General features: G+C 36.0%; 1 protein-coding gene across 13 annotated transcripts in view; it reads right to left on the bottom strand.

The window, feature by feature from the left end:
• The window catches only part of TRDN (triadin), a 225,112-nt gene that overhangs the window by 143,662 nt on the left and 59,150 nt on the right, over positions 1–22,300 (bottom strand). For all 13 annotated transcript variants that reach the window (XM_064649630.1, XM_064649623.1, XM_064649621.1 and 10 more), the window contains 6 exons: positions 16,779–16,838; positions 13,158–13,217; positions 11,712–11,771; positions 9,144–9,206; positions 7,891–8,085; positions 3,261–3,320 (listed from right to left, as the gene is read on the bottom strand). In XM_064649630.1, coding sequence (XP_064505700.1) covers positions 3,261–3,320; positions 7,891–8,085; positions 9,144–9,206; positions 11,712–11,771; positions 13,158–13,217; positions 16,779–16,838 — 498 coding nt within the window. The remainder of the gene's footprint in view (positions 1–3,260; positions 3,321–7,890; positions 8,086–9,143; positions 9,207–11,711; positions 11,772–13,157; positions 13,218–16,778; positions 16,839–22,300) is intronic.

The following is a 22,300-nucleotide window of genomic DNA, read 5'->3' as shown; positions in this document are numbered from 1 at the left end:
TCAAGTGGGCTACCTATAAATGTCTCAGTAGACTCCAACTGGTCACTGTTGCAGTCATAATATTCATGAGACAGACTTCTGGTTTAGAAAAAAAATTATTTTATGGCTAAAACTCCGCTGTTATCTATTGCAAAGGGCTGAGAACCTCAGATACTTCTCTTTTGTAAAAAGTAAAATAGTAGTCTTAGAAATTAGTTAATATTGATACAATTATTGTGATTTTTAGGAGGATCTGCATGCAATTGGTCAGTATCAGAGACGAATACTAGCTAGAGAAACAAGAAAACCAGCTAACGCTGCATGAAGCAGCTTGGCAAGAATTTTTCCTTACTTGGCTTCCTATGAATTCCCTGCGTATATTTCATTCATTTTTTATAGTTAAGACTTCAGTATCATGACAAAACTTTGCGTAAGTGAAGAACATTTCACCTTCATTTGTTAAAATTAACAGAAGAGCATTAACTGACCTCCAACAGGTTTTCCATGTAACAATGTATTAAGTTATATGTTTTGAAAAGTGCATTTAATTAATGAAATGTAAGAATCTGAGTTTTACTTTTAATTTTAATTATTTGAGGATTATAAAATACCATCTTAAGTGATCTACTTTTCTACAAATTCCTTCTTAAAATTAATATAAAACTAAAATAATCTAACGTAGGAAGTAATTAATATACATTTTATAATAACAATATTGCAAAAATACTATCAAAGAATAAATACTGAATTGCTATCATTGAGATTATACATTCATGTATTTTGCTTAAGGAGTCTAATAAGTGGGTGACTGGTCTTATAAACTCAAGAAGACAGAAATGCATGTTTGACATAAACAATCCTACAGAAAGCCAATATGTGTGAAGGAATTTTCAATGACGAAAATTGTGGGTTTTTTCTCCTTCACAAATGGCGGTATTGAGATTTATATAAATAATTCCTGGTTTAAAAGTATTGCAGTGTCAAAATGACTGTAATTAAATTCCTCAGCTGATTTGCACTCAGATCTCTTTGTTTGGACAAAGTTGTTTATCATAAAATATATAGACTGATAAAAGGATAAAATATACCAGATTTTCAAGCTAGTTGGATATTAGGTTCATTAAAGGGTGTTTTCCCCACATTCAATAAAATGAATTATAGTAATACTTCAGTTCACAAAAAGACAGGGTGAAATGAGCAGGTTGCCTGAGAAAGACAGCAACAAACACTACCTGAGCAATGTTTGGTGGCACTTGCCTCAGTGATTTTTATAAATCGAGACTGAATGTACCTGACCTTTACCTTGCTTCTCAAAACACTGTGTGGATGCTTCAGCATTGCTTTTCACAGCTAGTGGGTCAACTAAAGCTTGTTGGCAATTAATAAACATTTGAAGGCAATGTTTTTTGGGTTTTTTTACCTCCCACAAAATGTGTCTGGCTTCACCACAACAGCCACCCACAGTATTCAACTTCAGGTGTCAAGAACTGATTTAACAGGTCAGATAGCAGTTGCTTTACAGGTGAAGCCGCAGGTGAACTTTAGGAGATGTTTAGGAGATGTTAAGGAGCTGTCCTTTTCCATTTCACCTGCAAATCTACAAAGTAGATTATTTAAGATGCTTTATGACTTTTTTTCACTTTTTGGGGCCTAGAGCTGTCACCCTAGTTGTTCATTCACCTGTAAGGCCATCTGACCACCCAATGGCCATTGAATGTCTTTCAGCTGTTTAATCTGTGGTTTTTTAGCACAGCTTAGTCATCCCACATCGGTATGACACAAGACAAACATTGGAAAGCAAGAGTTTTTTATCTTCTTAAATTCAAGTCACTACAGAATTCCCTCTCTACCTTACTGCTCCCCTTCACGGTTTTCCTGGTTTCCTTGTAGTTGGAACGGACAAAACTGAAAAGAACCTAAACCTTCTCTTCCCACAGCATGTCTACTCTGCCTTCAGAGAGTGTCAAACAGGACAGGGAGCCATCTGGAAAAAAGGGGCTTTGACATGTGTCACGGCTGCTTGTAAATGTCAGAAGAACCGTAAGAAAGATCTTGAAGATCTCCATGCAAGTATTTGTCATGTGAATTGTTGATGGTACAGCTGTGTAAAGGCAGAAACTAGGTCATTCACACTGGTACAGGCAGTTACTTTGTAAATTAAAGAATACTTGAAGGTCTCTAGAAGGTTTTGTTAATCTTTCTCCCCCTATGAGCCTAAAACTGTTCCTCCATTTATAACCAGCTGTCTTTAAAAGTCATAGAGGGGGTACAATATTTTTTTCCTTTGTAATGGAACCCCCTACCTTTCCATGTCACTCTTTGAGAACAGGTTTCACAAACCCTTTCCCTACAGAACTCCAAGATTTTCATTTTCCCTCCACAAAAATCTGTGTCCTTCTCCTCTTTGTGAGAGTCTTTGTGTCTCAGCTACATCCTTAGGACTTCCCAGCTCTTTCTGAACCTGGGCATGTCAAGAAAGGATGTAAGCCACAAGACAGAGATAAGAAAACACATCCAATTCAGAAGTATACTAGTGGAGAGCTTGTTGAGCAAATAACTGACTAAACAAAGTTTGTAAGGCTTAGTATATCCTTAAATATTCTCTCCTTGACTCTTCTCATGAATATCATTGCTTTTCATTCCCAGGATTATGTCCTCTCTATAGTAAGTCCTCTTACGCTAGATTTCAGCAGGAAGAATACGTATTAACTAAGGTCAGGGTAGAGTGACTTAATAATGTGAGATGATGCTCAGTCATCATCAGTAGCTCCATCTTCTTTTTTGGTGAGGAATTGTCTGTGTTAGAATAGATTAGCATGGAGATGTGGGAAGAGAGAATATAAAGCACAGAAGTAATAGATCAGCTAAGGTATTTTATGTACTAAGAACAAAAATTACTATTTCATTTTTGAAACATTTTGGGCTTAAGCCTTGTTATTTGTGGGGGGAAATCCCCAACAAATAATAAGCTATTAACAATAAGCTTCTTCCTTTTGCATCTCATCCAAAAAAAGCATGGAAAATTTTAGCAATTTCTACAGCCTTCCTTTGACTCTATTTTTAACATAATCTTGATTTTAATTCATGCATTGTAGGCAGAAAATTAAAAGCTTTAAGAAAACAGCCATTAGCTCTTATGCTTTATTAAAACTATTTGCACACTCTATTGCTCTTAAGAGACCTCCCAATGACACAAAATGCACTTTTAATACATAAAGGAGCAAAAACTCTCAGGGAAACAGAAGAATATTAGAACAGAGTCCAATGATATAGGAAAGTACCTGGATAAAAATCCCCTTGCGCAAACATGTCAATCACATAGCGACAGAACGCATATTGATCTAACAGAGCAAAAAGGAAGAAAAGAGTAATGAAGAAAGTAAATTTAACATGTCATTTGTATTTAACAGTGAAGATAAAGCTTGGTAGTGCAAAGACATTTCAGTAGTCTTTTTATAAGTAGTCTTACACATATGTTTGTGTTTTTTTCCTGACCTTCAATTAATTCATATGTTCCGAGAGCAACAATTGTTGTCCAGGTCTAATTCAAAACCCCTACCAAGAACTGAAGAACTTCCAGTACGCCAGAGCTAACAGCTCTTCTTCTGCGCTAGCAGTGCACAACTTTGGTTTTGGCATATATCCTAACCCCATGCACAATTAGTGTGCAAATTGCTGTCTGGACAAAGGGCTCAAAGACTTTTCTTTATGCTTAAAGATTAATTTCAGAGACAGGTGATAGAAAACTTTAAAAAAGTTTTGTATTGTGGTATTTTGTTAATATAGTTTTAAAAATATAATAAATGTGTATGCTTAGTGAATGGGAACATAAAGAGAACTCCGTGTACTTACACTCCAATAGCAATGAGACTTTTCACAGAATTTTACTGTTTCACTACAGAATTATCTTCTAAACACTAATCTTTACAAACATATATATGTATATATTAAATCTGTCTATATATAATATATAGTAAAACTAAACCATTCAGAAATTAGGCTTTGGAATCTAAATGAAACTCATTTAGATTCTAAAAATGTTGACAGTCTACTGATTTCTCCTATACATAGGCAAGTTGGTGACTTTAATAAAAATTTCTAACATTAAGAATGTTGAAGAAAAGTTATCAGTTGTAACTGAGTACCCAGTGGACTATAAGGGCCAGTAGCTTTGAAAATTAATGTTGATGACTAAATGCCAGCTGTGGTTAGCTAAGTTAGTTGCCAACTGTCCGTGAGTGAAGCATATCCATCCATCCATCTGTTCTACACTCTTCTAGTAGAGTTCCTATGCTATAGAAGTTACAACTCTTCCTGTCTCCACTGCCTGTTGTATCTCTGTCCTACTCACGTACAAAGTCACTTGCTTTTGCTTTGCCAATTTCAAAATAAAATTATGCAGACTTTGAAATAATTTAAGTTTTAAAAATGGCATTGGAGTTATATCTAAATGTAAAATACCATTCCCAAGTATGTGACACTCATTATAATATTTGCTTTCATAAATAGTTCACTGAAGCATCAGTATAATTTGATGCTGAGGCATTTATGTAGTTGCTGCTGTGCTGACTGTCATAGAAGTCCTTGGATGTGTGTGTTAGTGAGATGACAAGGGTAGTACTAGTCAATAATGTAGAGCCTTGGGCAAAATTTTCAGAATGTACACAGAGCTGTTTGCTGTAAACATTGTTTTTGTTCTAATGACTATTCATAATTTTTATTTTCATATTTAGGAATTCAAATTTATCATTTTTTGCTTGGCTTCAACTTTGGATTACATCCTTAAGGCTGTAATGTCTGAACTAGGTCTATATGATAATTAAAAAAAATAAAGTAGCAGCATATGTGTGAGAAAACAAGTATATACAGATCTGTGTTCTTAAACCCACCTAAAGGCACTGAAGTCAGCAGTTGTGCAGTTGCAACTCAGACCTCAATTGAGTATTAGTAAATAAAATGTAGCAATGCCAACTCTTCAGCCCACAAAGCTGATGACAGGGCACAGTTCTTTTTCAAAAAGCTGTTTTCCTTACCTCTCTTTTGCCAAAACAAGCTGCCTTTATCCATGCTGCCTGTTGAGAAGATCCCCTGGACCATTTTGGGGCAAAATGTCTGTACAAAAGTCTGCTGGATGGCATGGTACAAAACTATGGCGGGGGACAATAAGCTATATGGACAATCACAGGAGAGTGTAAGCCTGTGTTGCTTCCATATAAGTTATGATATAAACGTAGCCTGAGGGCCTAGAATCACACAATTTCATCGATATTAAAATATTCCATTCTTTCAACATAGTAATATAGTCCAGGAATAAAACAGACTGTGTTATTCGTTATGCGTGTGAGGGGTTTCATTGTTTATTTTTAGTTTGTTTTTCTTTTGGGGGGCTTTTTAGTTTCTTTTTTGTTTGTTTGTTTATTTTATTTTGTTTTCATAAATGTAATTTGAATAAACTTAAAAAAAAAAAGCCTTAATCTTGATTGTACCTGAGAACAAAGATTTTATATTCATTTTCTCCACATAGGATTTCTTTAGCAACTCAACCCCTAAAAACTGGGATTTATAAAACAAATTGAAGACATAATGTAAAACTCTGAATAACAAAAATACAATTTCTACTGTATATGAACTAGCAAGGTGCTATATAACATCCCATTTAAGTTCATGAGAATGCTATCAATCAGCAAAAATTAAAATCTAAGAAATTTTAAATTAATATGATTTTTCATATGTCTCTTCATGGCTAAAAATCCCTTTTAATTTAAACACCCTTATTAAAAAGGAGACTTTCACACTATAATTTTCACCTTATAACTTTGTAATGGTGGCCTGAATATTCATCTAAGTGCTAATAAATCATGTCAAAGTTTGGGACTAGATTCTTAATGATAAAAGTACTCAAAGATATTTCTGTTCTTGAACTTCACGTGATTTACTCAGGGAGATAAACTATCTTTTTTTAATTTCAGTTTGAATAAGAAATGATGCAACAGCAGGGAAATCATAACAACTTTCTCTGATCAGTACTATATTTTTTATTTTGTTTCAGATAAGCCAGCAGAACTACTCCCTTGACCAAATAAAAGTAAAGATTGCAGGATCATGAAATCTTGGTAAAACTGCATTGAATTTAAAATTATGTTCACCTTGGATCACAGTGGGACTGAAACATAGAAATAAATTTTCTGAGAGTATTCAGCTGGGCAGCAGTGGTTTATGGTGGAAAAGGGAAGGACTACAGTAGAAAAGGCAGCTTTCACTGCATGTGTGTAGCCCTATCTCCAGTGATAAGGGCAGTTGAAGAGGCTCCTTCCTTCCACCACTCCACCTGCTCATTCTCACTTTCACCTAATAGAATTCTGTGCAGAGTCACTGGGGTCAGACTTACAAAGGGATCTGTTAATGTCTGATGCCAAGATGGATCATTTTGCTAATATTTATCAGCTAAAAATGGTGAAGGTGTGTGGTGCAAAGCCCACAAAAACCAAACCAACAAACAAAAAACCACCACTACTCTTGATCTCTGTAATCTTCGATCCCTACTTAAAATATTTTGCTGGGAGTAAAGTGCCTAATGTGTACACCATTTCTTTTGGAGAGCTTTATCCTGAACAGTATGGACTGGATCCCATGTGCACTGAAACTCTGCCACAGCAAACAAAAATTGAAAGAGATTTGCACCTCCCACGGGAACTGAAGAATTTGCTGAATTTTCTCTTTGATCACAGCAATCAGGGTGATAAATGCTGCTGTGATTTCATGCCTCAGAGGTCTGAATATTTCAAACAAAAGACAAAATTATCTAGAATACTGTGAAAAAATGCTAGTTCAGTACCCTGTGCATGTCAGAAAGTGGGTTATGTCTCTCAGTTTTCCAGAAACATATAATTTAGGCAACTCCCAAGGTGTCCAGAGCTGATGGTTATGAAATTCTGAGATAATCTGCCCAGGCAGATTCAGATATCCAGTAAGGGGTGGCTTCACTGATGCTCAGGCACAGCTTTATCTGTGGTGATCAGCTGAAACGATCAGATAGATGTGTCATGCAACACTGAGCTGCCCCTATCAACGTAAAAAAAATCCCGTGGCTGCAGTGTGGCAGTTTATACAGAAAACCAGGTCCTGCTGCCTGCATTTATACAAAATTGCACCTAATGCCATGAAAGGGCCACAGGGAAATCAGAGAATCAATCAGTGCAACCTGGGAGTAGAAGAACCCAGACTTGCTCTGAAAAAGGGGAGCATATAGTTAACACCTTTGTTAACTATGTAGTGTTGATGCATGTTGATTCCTTGCTTTATCACTTATTTTATTCCTTTTACTAAAGTAATAGCATTTCTTTCTTTTTTAGGAGAAGTTTAAAATCTTTCACATTAAATTACATCAGGCAGGTATGACACTATGTTATACGTTACCTGACAACCTGACAGTGCCTCATGCAATATGAGGTTAGCTAAATTATTATATTCCCTTTTCTCTGTTGCTACTTCCTTTATCATTACAAAGGACATGTGCAGATGTAGAAACAAAACAAAATTCCTAACAGGTCATTGAACAGTTTGTATTTTCCAAAATAACTCTGCTAGCAATCCATTATATAAAATGCTACTGAGCAAATCCATGAAGTCTTAGACCTATCTGAAGAGAAATTGGTCCTTGGTAAAGAAGGATTTAAATTAAAATGAATCTTTAGCCATGACAAACTGTTAGAATCTTTTTGTTATGTCTAAACTTATTTTATTTTCAGTAGTCTCCTCCTAGCAGCGTGGGATTCATTTGGAATTTATTTGTACTGCACTTTTGTTTTTCATGGGCAGACTTTGGTCCTTGACAGCTTTAACTCTGTTCTCTCTCCTTCTTCCCTACTACCTTTTTAAGATCTTCATCTGTTTCCTCCTCATTTTGTTTACCTTTCTTGTCCGATTTAGTTACAGTCTGAAGAGCTTTCTCTTCCTTAACTTTCGTTTTGGCCTTTATTAGCCCAGTTTCTGTTGGTTTAATCTCTGCCTGCTTGACCTTCTCAGCCGCCTTTGTTTCTCCTTTTCCATCCTTCACTTCCTTTTTAAGTTTTGCTTCCACTTTAGTGCTCTTTACTTTCTTCTCCTCTGCAGGTAATAAAGAAAAAACTTTCAGTGTCATTCTTTCCCCCCAAAATAATACTCAGTGTCATTTATTTTATACTGTGCTATTACTAACCAGCATTTCTTCATTATTAACACCTTGATCAGATCTGATGAAAACTATAATCCCCTCGAACTGGACAAACTTAAACAGAAATATGAGATGCAAACAGGTTTTAACTTCAGTCCTTCACAAAGTACTTGACTGATACTAAATGAAGTAGGCTATGGCAAATAATATCAAGTGTTTCTAATGACCGCATGATAGTTATTATGGTATAAACTAGGGAGACAAATGTTGGTCATTAAGCAAACAAATACAGAAGGTACTTCCAGGCAAAATCTGAGTAAATTTGAAATTCAGAGATCAGAGTTAAACTCTGTTGTAAACTGGAAAAGTAGTTAGTGTGTGGCTATTTTTAAGGATTACTTTCATGCACTGATTTCTTTGCATGCACTGACGTCTTTGTCCAAGAAGTTCATATTTCTATTTTCTTCATAGCTCTAAATGTCTTCATCTTTGAGGCAAAACTTGTGTGTGACCAAACCTATGTTTTCTGTAAGGCTCTAGACTTCTATTTCTATTAAGCCACTGGGCTGACTAGACTGATTTTATCAATATGTTAACAGAATAGATCTAAGTATTATAGATCAGAATGTAGATATTTGGGTAAGAGCATTTCTCCTTCCAAACAAAGCCACAGCACAACCAGGTATTGCTGGCCAGTAAAGAATTAATTTCCTTAACTAGTTATAGTGAAAATATATGTCAGATCACTTACAGATAGGCCTAGTTGTTTTTCGGGGAAATGGTGATCCATATTTTTAATTCTCATCTTTGAAATTTTAACAGATTTTAAAGGGGATCAAGTATAGAATTAATCCCTGGATGTTCTAGAGACATTTTAAATCTAATTATATATTAATTTCATTTTAGTTTCATGTAGCTGGTTTTTCATGCATATTGAAAATCTCTGGTTGAATAAAATAAAGTTTATGCATTTTAATGTAAATTCGGTTTAAAAATATAGATAAATAAATACCTTTAGGAGGAGGAGGTTTCTTTTCAGCTTTTTCATGTCTTTCAGGTTTGTCTTTTTGAGTTACTAGAAACAAGAACAATTGTATGTTAGGGAAAAAAACTCACAAAGAATGAGAAAATATTGCAAAATCACAACAATATCCCTGGAAATTTCACATTTCCTTATAATTCCTGCTTTTCAGTTTTCAACATTCTTGCTTTTTTTTCTCAGGTCCACATAGTGGGGTAAAAAGCTTCAAAACATCTCTTGAGAGTCTCTAACCAGAAGACAAATGAGTCACACAGATCTCAAGCTTCACTGGGAACGTTTATACTGCATATTTCAGAAGATACAAATTTGCTCATCCCAAGTTCCGAGAATACATGGACTTGATCTTCTTGTACTCCAGCCAAAAAGAAGCCATGTGGCTACATTTGTCTTACAGAAAGGTGGTTTTCTTAGCTTGGGCTCATTGTTGCACAAACACAGCCACAAGTCTGGCACTCACTTCAGAGCCCAGCTTGAGTGAGTTCATGTCTGCACAGGATACACTGTGTAAACACACACTGCTATGTCGCAGAAAGGATGACAAAATTTTATGCAGAGACTTCTATCTTTCCCCTCTTGGTCACCATCCAGACAGATTGCCTTGAGAGTTAATTATACTTGTTTCAACCGACAACTACATAATAACAACATCCTCTCTAATTGAACTCCATCCTGGAATTGCTGCCTGTATGAGTTACGACTGATGTTTAGACTTGGTTTGGGGTTTTTTTTAAGATAGCTGTTTCTTAGATGATGTGTTTAAATAACATTCATATCACTGAGGCTTTCTGGAGCCTTTAATGGAGGTTGAAGAATTACCTTTGGTCTTTTTGTTAAGAATAGAGAAAATCTACTGAATGTGGGGAAAGCAGCCAATTTTCAGGATACCCATTCCCTGAGGTTGGCCTGACTTGAATATCCTCATTTCCTAGGGACTGCAAGTTGTTGAAATAGCCCCTCAGCACTGCTGGTGGCTGATCTAGTTTAGAGCAGACCCCTGAGTAAAGGAAGGTGAGCCTGGCAATAGATAACTCAGTAGCACATTGCTAGAAGAAATGCACCTTTGAGTACACTGAGAACGACTTCCCTGGTGCCCTGAGTCCACCTGTAGGGACTCACACAGCAGGGAAACTACCCAAGTGAGGGCAGCATGACTGTATGTCAGATTGCAGCAGTAAATCTCCTCAGCTACAAAGTGTCCAAAGTCTTAATAAAATTTTTCAGCCAGTAACTGGAGTTATGGCTGTTATTAAACACATTAAAGCTCTAAGTGATTATTTGGTTAGCTGGCAGAAGATAAGTGGATAAACAGGCTGGCTGCTCATTATCAGCTATCTCAGTGATTCTTGGAAATTATTTGCTTTTCAGATCTACACAGTCGCTTTGGGCATTTATTTTCTCTGGATTACTTCAGTGTGATTTTGTTTTATGGAAAAAAACCCAACTCTACACTTTCAAGCTATACACTGAAAGTAGAAAAAATGAACAAATATCCCTTTAAAAGAGAAACTGGACAATGGCTACCTTTCAAATTTTTTAAGTCTTCATTCTGCTTTCTCTCTTTCTTCACTCCTACCTTCTGTTCTACCTTTCTCCATAGAGTACGGTCAAGTACTGTCTGAACAGATTAAAATTAAACCTAATTAATTTATGTATCTCATCATCATGAAAGTAATCTGAATGTCATAACAGACCAATACTAAGACACATTGCGTAGTGTTTTTTCAAGAGTTAACTCAGTAAAGTAAAAAGAGGCAAAGACTGAAACTAAACTTCATTAAAGTGTCTGCCTCAGACAAATATTTAACCTCAGAGAAAAACATTCAAATGTCAAGCAACAATAAATGTTAATCTTTAAAAAATGGCATAATAGGGCAAGGTGATTGGATTTTTAAATCCCCTGTCCATATCATAGTGAAGATGGAATTATCAGTCAAAAAAATAATGAAATTCACCTCTTGCACACACACAATATTGCTTTAGAATATATATGATAATTAGTTGATATGTAAATCTTAACCAAAGCCACTTCTGCCTTGGAGGACAGTGCAAATCATGTACTGAAATTAAAATGTTACTGAAAAATATAAAGACAAGAAAATGAAAATCTAGTTTTGGATATGATGGAAGAACCAGACTGAGAGACAGTGAACACTCTTGCATTAGGTCTGCATCAGGTTGAAAACTGACACACAAGAGAAAACCTACTTTGCAGGCAAATTACTGAATCCCATTGCTGAGGAAAAGGCATCAAGGAATGCAAAAAAAAATAGTAATAGGCTTAGTTCCCTAGCTGTATAACAATGATTTGTAATTAACTCTGTCCATCAAAACAAGAGAGCTAAGCAAGAGATATACACTGAGCAAGACTTCACTCAGAGGCTGATCAAGACCTGCTCAAGCAGAAGCGAGAACACCCAAAAAATGTACAACATGAACTAAAAGAGATCTATATTTTAAATACTCATCTTCACACTCTCCTACACTATGTAAGCATTGAAAATCTAAAATTGTACAATATCTGAAGACAATCTGCTTTACCTTTAGAAGGTGTTTTCTTTTCAGGTTTTTCTGGCTTTTCAGGTTTGTCTCTGTGAATAGCTAGAAATAAAAACCAACATTCTTAATGGCCATTTAGGAAGAGAAAAGTTGCATTTTAAGAGAGAAAGAGGAGAAAAAAAGATGAAGAAACACAACTAGGCACCAGGGTTATCCATGCAAAGAATGCAAAAGATTGATTTAGCTGCTGCTGTCTGCTGTTGATGCCAACATATAAGATTCAAACTTTCAAAAATTCTTCTACCATTCCTGAGGTCTTTGCCATTGGCTGGGGGAGGAGTGGCCTTTCTAGCTCGACTGTAATCCCATGAAAGAAATCAGTCAAGAAGAGTCATACTTATGGATGTTGTTTAGGGGTTCTTTTTTCTTTAATATATATTCGTATAATGTACTTTATTGGTTAATTTTAGTTTATTGCTATGTTTGAGCTTTCTTGTTTATAACTTTGGTTAATATCTGAAGGATTTGCTGAACTCCACAGAACAACTAACAGTTTTTCCAGCTATGAATGATTAACATTATAATTAATTACAGATCTAATTGCAATGACATTATAACTGATGCTCTTTGGGGCTTTCTGTTTGCTTTTAATTTCCACTTTACAAATTCAAATTATCTACACTGTAGTGACTAGATTTCCGGATCAGGTTTCAAAATACACCTGAGTTGCACAGTAGTCACAGAGTGGTGGGTAGTCTGGAATATTCTCCTATGTGGGCTCTGATTTGCTAATTTTTTGCGATTAATGTTTACACAGTAACTTGTCCACAGGTATGCAGAACTGATATTTGCATGTGCTCATATTCCCTACAGGGACCATGTGTGTGAAAACACTCATCTCCCTGTTTGACTCTGATATATAAGATTATATTAAGAACACAAAAATGTATGCATGAGCATTGTGTTGGTGTTTAAAAAGAAAGTAAGAACTGGGGAAGATAAAACAGTGCTAGATATTTTTTATTGCAAGTAAATACTGAAAGAATTAATCCTGCCCTATTCAATGCCTTTGAAATGTCCCTACACATTATTGCATTTAAAATGCTTTTTTTTTTTCTCATGGCCTGCCTCATTACCTTTGTTTACAGTCTATTAGGTGTTTTTTTTCTTGGATGACCATAGTCTCTTAGCAACCATACTTATTGCGAGTGCTGGAAACACTCAGTGATTACCATGAGATTATACTAATCCAGAGTACAAAATATATTATCTCCATCCTTCAGAAAAAAACCTCAAAAACATGCAGGAGGAATACAAAATGCTACTCAGTCTGTAAGTCCACAAACCTTTATATAATCTCGTTATTTTTATTCATATTATTCTATAACTTTTTTTTCCAATCAAGGGAATATATAAATGGAAATTGAGTAGAGAATTAGTTCTGGGGTATCTCCAAATGTGAAATAAAATCTGACATTAAATAATTACCTGCATGCCTTTCCTTTTTTTCAAGTTTTTCTTGTCTTTCCAGTTTGTCTTTTTGTGTCACTAGGAAAGAAAGTGTTATATATATTAAAAAAAAAAAGTGGAAAAACTTAGGAATCAAAAATAATTCCTAAGCCTTAGGAGACAAAATGGCACACTGTGTTACTCCTGAGCTATCCCATGCATATTTGCATAGCATACATCACACTTCATGGGTGTTAAGAGCCAACTCTGGCTAACAAGTTACTGCCATGGTAACATGCCTCAGCTGTTTACTACAGTAGCATCATCTCTTGCAATTGTCTGTCAGTTCCTGAAGAGAGATTTTCAGAAAACTGTTGAGGACTAAGGCAGAGCTCACAGTAAATGCTGCTGCCTGCAATAGAAAGAGGACTTCACCCTGTCCACTCCATACTCTGTCAGACATAGGTTTTAAAATTCCTGGAATGGATCCTGGAGCATAAGAGCATCACATGCACAAATGAGGCATCTATCACTTGCCAGATGACTTGAAATGGATAACCAGTAATGGATACGGATAGCTAGTAATGAACACTAGCTGAGATCAGTCCCTGGCAATGATGATCTCAGAACCATAATTAGATGCCCAGTATGTACAAAAAAAAGTGAAGACTGACATTATGACAGTGGAAACTGCATTATGCTGTCCACTCAGAGCACTCATTTTTGCTAAGATTTTGCACTATAATTTTCCAGAAAATTAAAAATAAGCATGTAGATTTTAGAACACTTCAGAAAAGTCAGCTGTGAAACTGCAAGCTAGCTTTAACTCCTGTGAAGATTTCATTCAAGCTTAGGAAAACTCCCTTTGACAAACATGAGGAAATAACAAACTTTTGTTATGGTACCATGAATTCCATATCTAAATGGAAGCAAAAGAAGAATGGTAGGGAATATTCCAGCTTTCACATTTTTTCAGCAATATAGTGATGAAATACATGAAAATGGGTTCCTGACACAGCTGACCAAGTCACTCCTAAGTGACTGAGACCCTTCTAATTACTCCCTGTGTCATTAAATAACTTTCCTAAACTTCATCACAGAATTTGATTATAAATTAGAATAGAATGCTATTTACATTCTCCATTATCTATATCTTGAAAAGAGAATGTGTTTAGAGCAGAAAATAAGTAGTTGAAATACAGGGATGCAGTCTCTGGAGTCTCTCTGTCACACTACAGTGAAATGGGACTTGGAAAGACACATATCCATAGTCATTGTTTTGAAATTTAATGTACAGTCTGAAAGCAATGTTTCTTAGTGCTGTGAATACAGAGAGTCTCTACACACAGTAGAGTTTCAGAAGCAATTATGACAATATTTCACTAAACAAAACTAGTATGTTAACTTTAAGATAAAATGCCATTAGGTAAACAGAATATTAATAGGAATTATGGCAAGTTAAGTCAGCAGGACTGGAAGAGATACTAAGCAAGTTGGCAGATGACACAAAACTTGGAGTAGCTGTTGGCTCCCTTGAAGGCAGGGAGGCCCTGCAGGGAGACCTTGACAAATTCGAAGACTGGACAATCACCAACCATAGGAAACAAGGGAAAGTGCTGGATTCTGCATCTGGGATGGGGCAACTCTGGATGTACATACAAACTGGGGAATGAGATGCTAGAAAGCAGTGCCACGGAAAGGGACTTGGGGGTCCTGGTTGATGGCAAGTTGAATATAGTCAGCAGTGCCCTGACAGCCAGGAGGGTCAAGTGTGTCCTGGGGGGCATCAGGCAAAGCATCACCAGCAGGTCAAGGGAGGGGATTGTCCCTCTCTGCTCTGCACTGGTGCAGCCTCACCTTGAATATTGTGTGTAGTTTTGGGCACTGCAATATAAGAAAGGTATTAAGCTATTAGAGAGCATCTACAGGAGGGCAGTGAGGATGGTGAAGGGACTTGAGAGGAAGCCACGTGAGAAGTAGCTGAGATCTCTTGGTCTGTTCAGCCTGGAGAAGAGGAGACTGAGGGGAGACCTCAATGCAGTCTACAACTTCCTTGTCAGGGGAAGAGGAGGGTCAGGCACTGATCTCTGTGGTGACCAGTGACAGGACCCAAGGGAATGGCCTGAAGTTGTGTCAGGGGAGGTCTGGGTTGGATATTAGAAAAGGTTCTTCACCCAGAGGGTTGGGTACTGGAACAAAGAAGTGGTCACAGCACCAAGTCTGACAGTTCAAGAAGCATTTGGATGATACTCTCAGGCACATTGTGTGACTTTTGGGAATGGGTGCAGGGCTAAGGGTTGGACTCAATAATCTTTGTGCATCCATTCCTAGTCAGCATATTCTGTGATTCTGTGTATAATAGTCATTATTCTTTTTCACTGATTGTCTGAGATTGGATGGGATAATTTTTTCCCGTTCCAAGAAACTTAAAAAAAAATTAAATATTGTTCTCTTGTGAAATCAAATTGAAGAGTTTCTTGTTTTCCACATAATAACCGAACTCCTAAAGACACATTCTTGTTTTAATATTGGACATTATTGGTTTTGCAATGTTGTTTCTCAAAATTTCAGAAAAAATTCCTCATGTTACCACCATTCCATTTTCTAGTAATAAATATTTATTCCATCAGAAACCTAAATTTATATACCTGCCCTTAACCTCTAAATTTAATCTTGGTTCACTCAATGCATTTTGAGTTACCTACATAAAATGGGAAAGCTTTAATCAGAGATCATTAGAAAGGACTAGTCAAGTACAGATTTCAGAAAATGTACATTCACTCAAGTTGTGAGACTTGTGCTCTTGGCCTGAATAAGTCTACTGTTGCTGGATATTCAGTCTTCCCTTTTTTTGAGTGATTTATTATGACCACCGGCCTATCTGCTTTTCCAGAATGTGTTTCTTCCTCCAGCCCAAGACTACATTAGCCACATTTGTTGCAAAGGACATGTTCTCAGAAGGTTTAAATTGTTTCGACAATTAGGTATCCTCCAACAAAGTTTCATTTTGCTACAATATCCCTCACAAAAGGCAATGGTGAGATTGTGGCTCTTGGAACCCAGAGCTAACTCATGAGTCATGGGTGAAGAGTAAGCTGTATCCTGATTCTGACTCCTGCAACAGGCAGACCTTAATCAGTTGTTGGCGTGCACCACCAACAGAAAATTAATAAATCTCTCTAAAACCTGTCCCCAATGTCTCTGAAAGGAATCCGAAGGATTTTTTTTTCTAAGGAGGGTCTCCAAAGTAGAATATCTCCGGGGACTGTGTCCAGTATATTGTAATTTACTCATTACATTTTTCTAGGAGTATTCTCAATGACAAATATCATGCTTGGATTTATTCAAGAATTCAAAATATTCTGTGATTCTCTGGTAAGAATAAAAAAGACACCTATTTATGCTCTGGACATCTTTGACATAAGCTAATAATGCAGTAAAAAATTATCCATTAATCTCCAGATAAAATTTCAGACTTTTTGTACAGTGATGAATTCAAAGTGCTTTTAAAGTCCTTGTTCTCCTTCCAGCTGGCTTTCACAACACCTCCTCCGTCCTTAAACATAATTGGGATCTACAAGAACAGTCTAAGAGTCAATAGATTAGACTATTTTGAACCACTGGTAAAAAGATAAAGAATATAAAATGCTGAATACATACCCTTTAGAGGTTCCTTCCTCTCAGTTTTTTCTTGTTTTTCAGGTTTATCTCTGTGAATTGCTACAAACAAACAAACAATAAATAAATACATCCCAGCTCACAATAAATTTGTAATCTAGAGGTATTACGTGCCTTTATTATCTCACAAAAGTTATCAAGGAAAAGCATTTGTAAATTCAAATAATGGATTTTAGCTCTGAGTCATGGGTACTTGATGATATATAGACCTTCTTAATGTCAATTTTTAATTCCAGGTCCAAGAGAAATATTTTTCTTTGAATAAGCTTTCAGATGTTAGACTATATTTTTCTGAAAGAAGTGATTATTCAGCAACCTTAATCCAATCTGTCTGATCTGTTTTGGTCCCATTACACAAGCATCCTGGCTCTAAGATTTCTGACCGAAGAAATTATTTTCAGTCCTTGACAGCATTGCTTTCTATTCTTAACCAAAAAACCTGCCAGCATATTGCTTTCTATGCTATTTTTTCTTTATTTTTAGCTGCTACTTCCGTCACAGGGTAGATTAACAAGAAAACATCTCTTTTAATCAGTGTAACTTCAAGAAGAGCAGCTGTTTAAACACAATCGACTGCATGTCCTGCTAGAAGCGGGCAAACATGAGTCCTTATGGACTCTCTTGCCTATGTAGCTTTTTGGCGTGGGTCTATCCCACATCCTAATGATTTAGGTAGACATTTCATTCTTTGTCATTCCTTGTCAACTTCTACTACTAAAAGACTAGAATTTTGCAATTTCACGGAAAAATTATTTTCTTCTCAATACTCAAATTTCTGTTAACAAGTAAACCCCAGAAAGCAAAACTTTGATTAAAAGACAACAGTGAGCTTTATACACAAACATATTAATGCTTTTTCATCCATTAGTTTTACCAGCTTTGTAGCGAACGTCATTTCACAGAAGTACAAGCATTATTTGTTAAGTATTTCTGCACTAAAAAATAGGTCATTGTCCGTAAGAAAAGTAATTCAGAACATTCAGTAAATTCATTATGTCTCATATGTGTTTTCATTATCCAAATACATTTCCAGTCATAACAGGTAAATTATTGTTGATAACAAATAGCAGTACAGTCGAAAGAGATTGAAGGGAGATTTTTCAAAGCCTTTAGAAATGTGGACAGAAAATTTACACTAAAAAAAAGCAGACTGTGAAAAATGCAGAAGTACCAGCAATGTATTATTGAATGAATTACAGGCTGTAACTCATTCAAGTGCTTTAGGACATCTAGTAGCATACCAAGGAAAAATCATTCTCCTCTCTATATATACCATGTAGAACTTACTGAATATTTTTTGCAGAAATTGTAGCATGCTTTTACATCTTACATTTGTATTAGCAGATACTGTCTCTGTGCAAAACACTTCAAACCAGTGCATTGTCAGTTTTGGCTGGGGCAACAGAACAGTTTTGCTAACAACAGTTCTGTGATGATCCATGTAAGTGAAATATGAGCTTTTGCACATTCAGACAAAAGCCCTTGTAGTGTCTATGCCAAAAAACACAGATGAACTATTCAGAACAGACTTGTAATCAGAAAGCTTGTTTTTAGCCACAAGATATCTTATTTGTGTAAGAGAGACTGTTGTGGGCATGATTTGAGGAGAAAAAAACCCAAAGCAAAACAAAAAACATAACACCAGAAAATGAGCCTTGAATGACACTAACTGAATTGAGTGTCAGCAGATCTGAAAGTGGACAGAAAAATTTAAGATTCCTTCACATCCTCAAAGCAGTATAAAGCACTAAGATGTATTAAGTTATTAATATTGGTGTGGACTAGAACTAAAACCGTGGAGAAGGCATCAGTTGTCCCCTTCCTGAGAAATAAAAACCTTGATGTATCTGGGCAGGGAGCCTGGAATGTTGATAAGCAGAGACCAGGCTGGCATAAGCATAAGCTATTTTTCTCCTCCCAGTTATAGGCCGAAGGTGATCTCTAATTAGTTCAAGAGCCCTATCCTGTGTGTTGATATACCCATAGCCTCAGAGGTTGCTAATCTCAGACTATAATGTTTACCATTACCTCTTACGGACACTGTCAGAGCTATGGTTTCCCTAATTTGGGAAGGGCAGGTGCTGCCAAAAATTAAAGTGTTCATGTTTCAGGGCTGTGATGACTGGCCATTTTTGACTCTTCAATCATAAGTCCACGAAAATGCACTGAAGATTTTGATCTGACAAATTTAAATATGATATTTCTTAGCATATTAACTCTCCCCTGAAATGTTTGCGTGTTCAGCTTCATATATGGTCCTAAAAACTCTGTCATAGAAAATACATTACTGTATATAGATCTTTTCCAGATTTTGTCACTTGGATATCTATTTCTTTGTAAAGGGCTTAATACATGCCCTTTTTCAAGCCTGCAGCACTTGGTACAAGCATTAGGTTTTAGAATAAGCCAGGCTGGCCATACTGTGAAACAAATTAGGCTTGAACAGATTTTCTTTTCCATATATATAAAAAGAAAAAAAAAAGGAAAACAAGAAAGCATAAAAAAATATTTTTAAGGCTGCTCAGTCACACACTTTTCAGCTGAAAAATGCTAAAGCTAAACCTGTTCATTCGACTTTAATTCAACAATTTTATTTGTTTTATGACACACTTTTTAATTTAAAGATCACCTCTTCTCTTTTGTTAATAGGATGCCGGATTCATCCAGAAAAAAAATTAAGAAGAATAAGTAAAACATGTAATAATAATAATAATAATAATAATGGCATAAGCTAAAAATTTTCCACAACTTAAAAGAAATTTTCTCATACTTCTTTGCAAATACCAAAAGTCATAAACTCAGAAGGAACTGTTATTAGCACTGGAAAAAAATATAACACCCCAACCTAATTTTCACTAACCTAGATTTTGGAAATTGCTGAAACATTTTTATATGTCTTTGAATGAAAATTCAGCCAGAGGCAAAAAGATGAGCATGAGAAATTTCATCCTCAGTGACTGGAGTATGATAAATTTATAAATAATCTAAAATAGGAGTTCATTATGGAAAATTTTAAGGTAATTTAACAATGTATTCCAAAGTTAATATTGCTATCTACGTCACATAAAATTAAAAAAAAAAAGAAACATAGTATATATGTGAGAGGATTTTCCAAATTTCAATATAGATTTTATTTGCATCAAGTTGAAGACATAGTAAAGGGGATGTGATTTAGTTTTTTTCCCATAAAGTTCTCCACAAAGGCATTCCATACCCCAAAACAGAAAGTGCAAAAATAAGAGATGTAGTAAGTAGGCACTAGTTCCATACCGAAGGGAAGTAAAAATAGTTTCCATCTGAGTAAGCCTTAAGTCTGCTGCTTAGTATAAAGCTAGGTGATGAGTGCAGTAAGCATGAAGCAGAGATTGCTCGCTCCAGCTAACTGACTAAGTGTTTGTCTACAGAGCAGCACTCTCAGGAAAGTTAAGATAAATGAACTAATACAATGAAGTTACAGTGCATTAGTCAGAGAGCATTAAATCTCTGTGTAGATGCTTTCATTCGGAAGTAAAGTAACTGTAGATGGCTATAACTTAATTCTTCTTGAAGAATTCTGAAAAAAATAAAGGGCTTTTTCTGGAGAGGGGTATAGACTCCCAAGTCCAAATCAGTAACTTAAGGAAACCACAGCTACATCACTATCAGTACCATGTTCCCTAGTTTAAAGTTAATGCAGGCATGTTTGTAGCTGTACCTTGAGAAATCAGACTAGACAGTCCTGTGTCAAAAATACACCATTTAATTTGCTAACTTGGTCAAATTATGTAGGTTTCTAGCATGCTATGGATTTATATGGTCCAGGTCTATTTATCTATTTAGCTGTCTCAAATACTTTGTCCTCCAGCTACAGCAAATTACATTATTGGGACAAACTATATTTGTATTTATAATCTCATACTTTATCCATATGTTAAAATACAGAGAGCTTTATTCTGGCATGTTTAATATTTCCATTATCAGTACATCCTTATTAACAAGCCATTATGCTATGTATAGTAAATGAAATAGTCTTGAAGGGCCTGGACTCTATTTGTCAAATCAGCCTGAATTCAGAGATACTTCCTGTAAAAACCCCAGTGTGGCTAGTGTTAACCCAGAGGCACACGCATATCTGTCCTAAAATCACTGTTTTAACATATGTCTGTCAGAGGTAACCATCATATATTGTTTTCTTCCTTACCTTACTCCAACAGCAATGTATTAGTGAAGTGATTTTGGGGAAAACCACATGGTAAATCAACCTTTTCCCATTTCTTCTCAATGCCTGTTATAATTAGAGCTATTTCCCAGAAATGCAGGACAATTAGTTTTCCATAAAAATCAGAAATTATCATTGGACCTTCCATTAGACAGAACTTACATATACTTTTATCTTGATATTTTTTATTACTGTTCTTACTTGCTGACAACATAAGGCACAGTTACAGCTTATTCATTGCTAGCAACAATAATAATTACGACACCTATTTCTTAAACAGCCTTCAGCAGCAGCTCAGAGTCCTGCAAAATCTACAAACTATCACAAAATGATGGGCTAACAGACAGCTGCCCCAGGCTGAGACAGCACCATCTGTCAGCCTCTCCCCTCAGGACAACTGCTCCAGCCCTGGCCGCTGCAGTGGCCCCACACTGAACTTGCCCCGTTTTATGGATGTCTTTCCTGAATTGGGAGGCCCAGAACTGGAGGCAGTATCTAGATGTGGTCTCAGGAGAGTTTAGTGCAGGGGGATAATTAATCCCATCCCTCCGCTGGGTGGCCAAACTCCTGCTCATACGGTCCGGGGTGCCACTGACCCTTCTGAAAGTACTAATACATCAAATACCAAATTGGAAAGACCCTGTTTTGTAGCGATTTTGTGCTTATGTGTACACATAATCATTGAATAATTTGATATCAGGGTTCTTAAGCGTGACCAAGTGCTTTGTGGAATTATTTCTCACCGTATTTCTTCTTTCCAGGATTAAATTTACTACAGTAATTGAAATGGACATTATTGCTGGTATTTTTTCAAAATATTTAATTAAAAGCAAATTTTAGGGCACAAGCTTGCCTGGTTCTCAATACTGTTAGAATCTCATAATTTCAGCCACTTCCATCTGGGATTTTTATTCATTACAACTATTCTTCCTATTTCGGTTCAATCTTTCCAAAATGAGTCTTATGGATGGAACACCCTTGTAAATTATGGGACTTGGAATGAAAGGGTTTGACTATTAAAAAAAGATATATAATTAAATTACTTTTAAAACTCTATTGTCCCCACATGTTTGGGTGGAGAATTGAAATTCTTTCTGTTGTTTGCTGTTACTAAAAACATTCATTTTACCTCTGGATTCTTCCTATTAATAACAACAAAAGATCATGTTTGTACATATTTCCTGAAGGTATTTTAGAAAGCAACAGTAAAATTCCCCTAAAGATTCATGCCTTTATCCCGCTCTGGACTGAAGCCAGACAGAATGTTTTCTAGTAGTTGACCCTTCTATGTACAAGTTGCATTTTT

This window comes from Pseudopipra pipra, chromosome 3, assembly GCF_036250125.1.
Source record: "Pseudopipra pipra isolate bDixPip1 chromosome 3, bDixPip1.hap1, whole genome shotgun sequence".
Classification (NCBI taxonomy): domain Eukaryota; kingdom Metazoa; phylum Chordata; class Aves; order Passeriformes; family Pipridae; genus Pseudopipra; species Pseudopipra pipra.
This window is presented reverse-complemented; position numbering and strand designations above follow the sequence as displayed.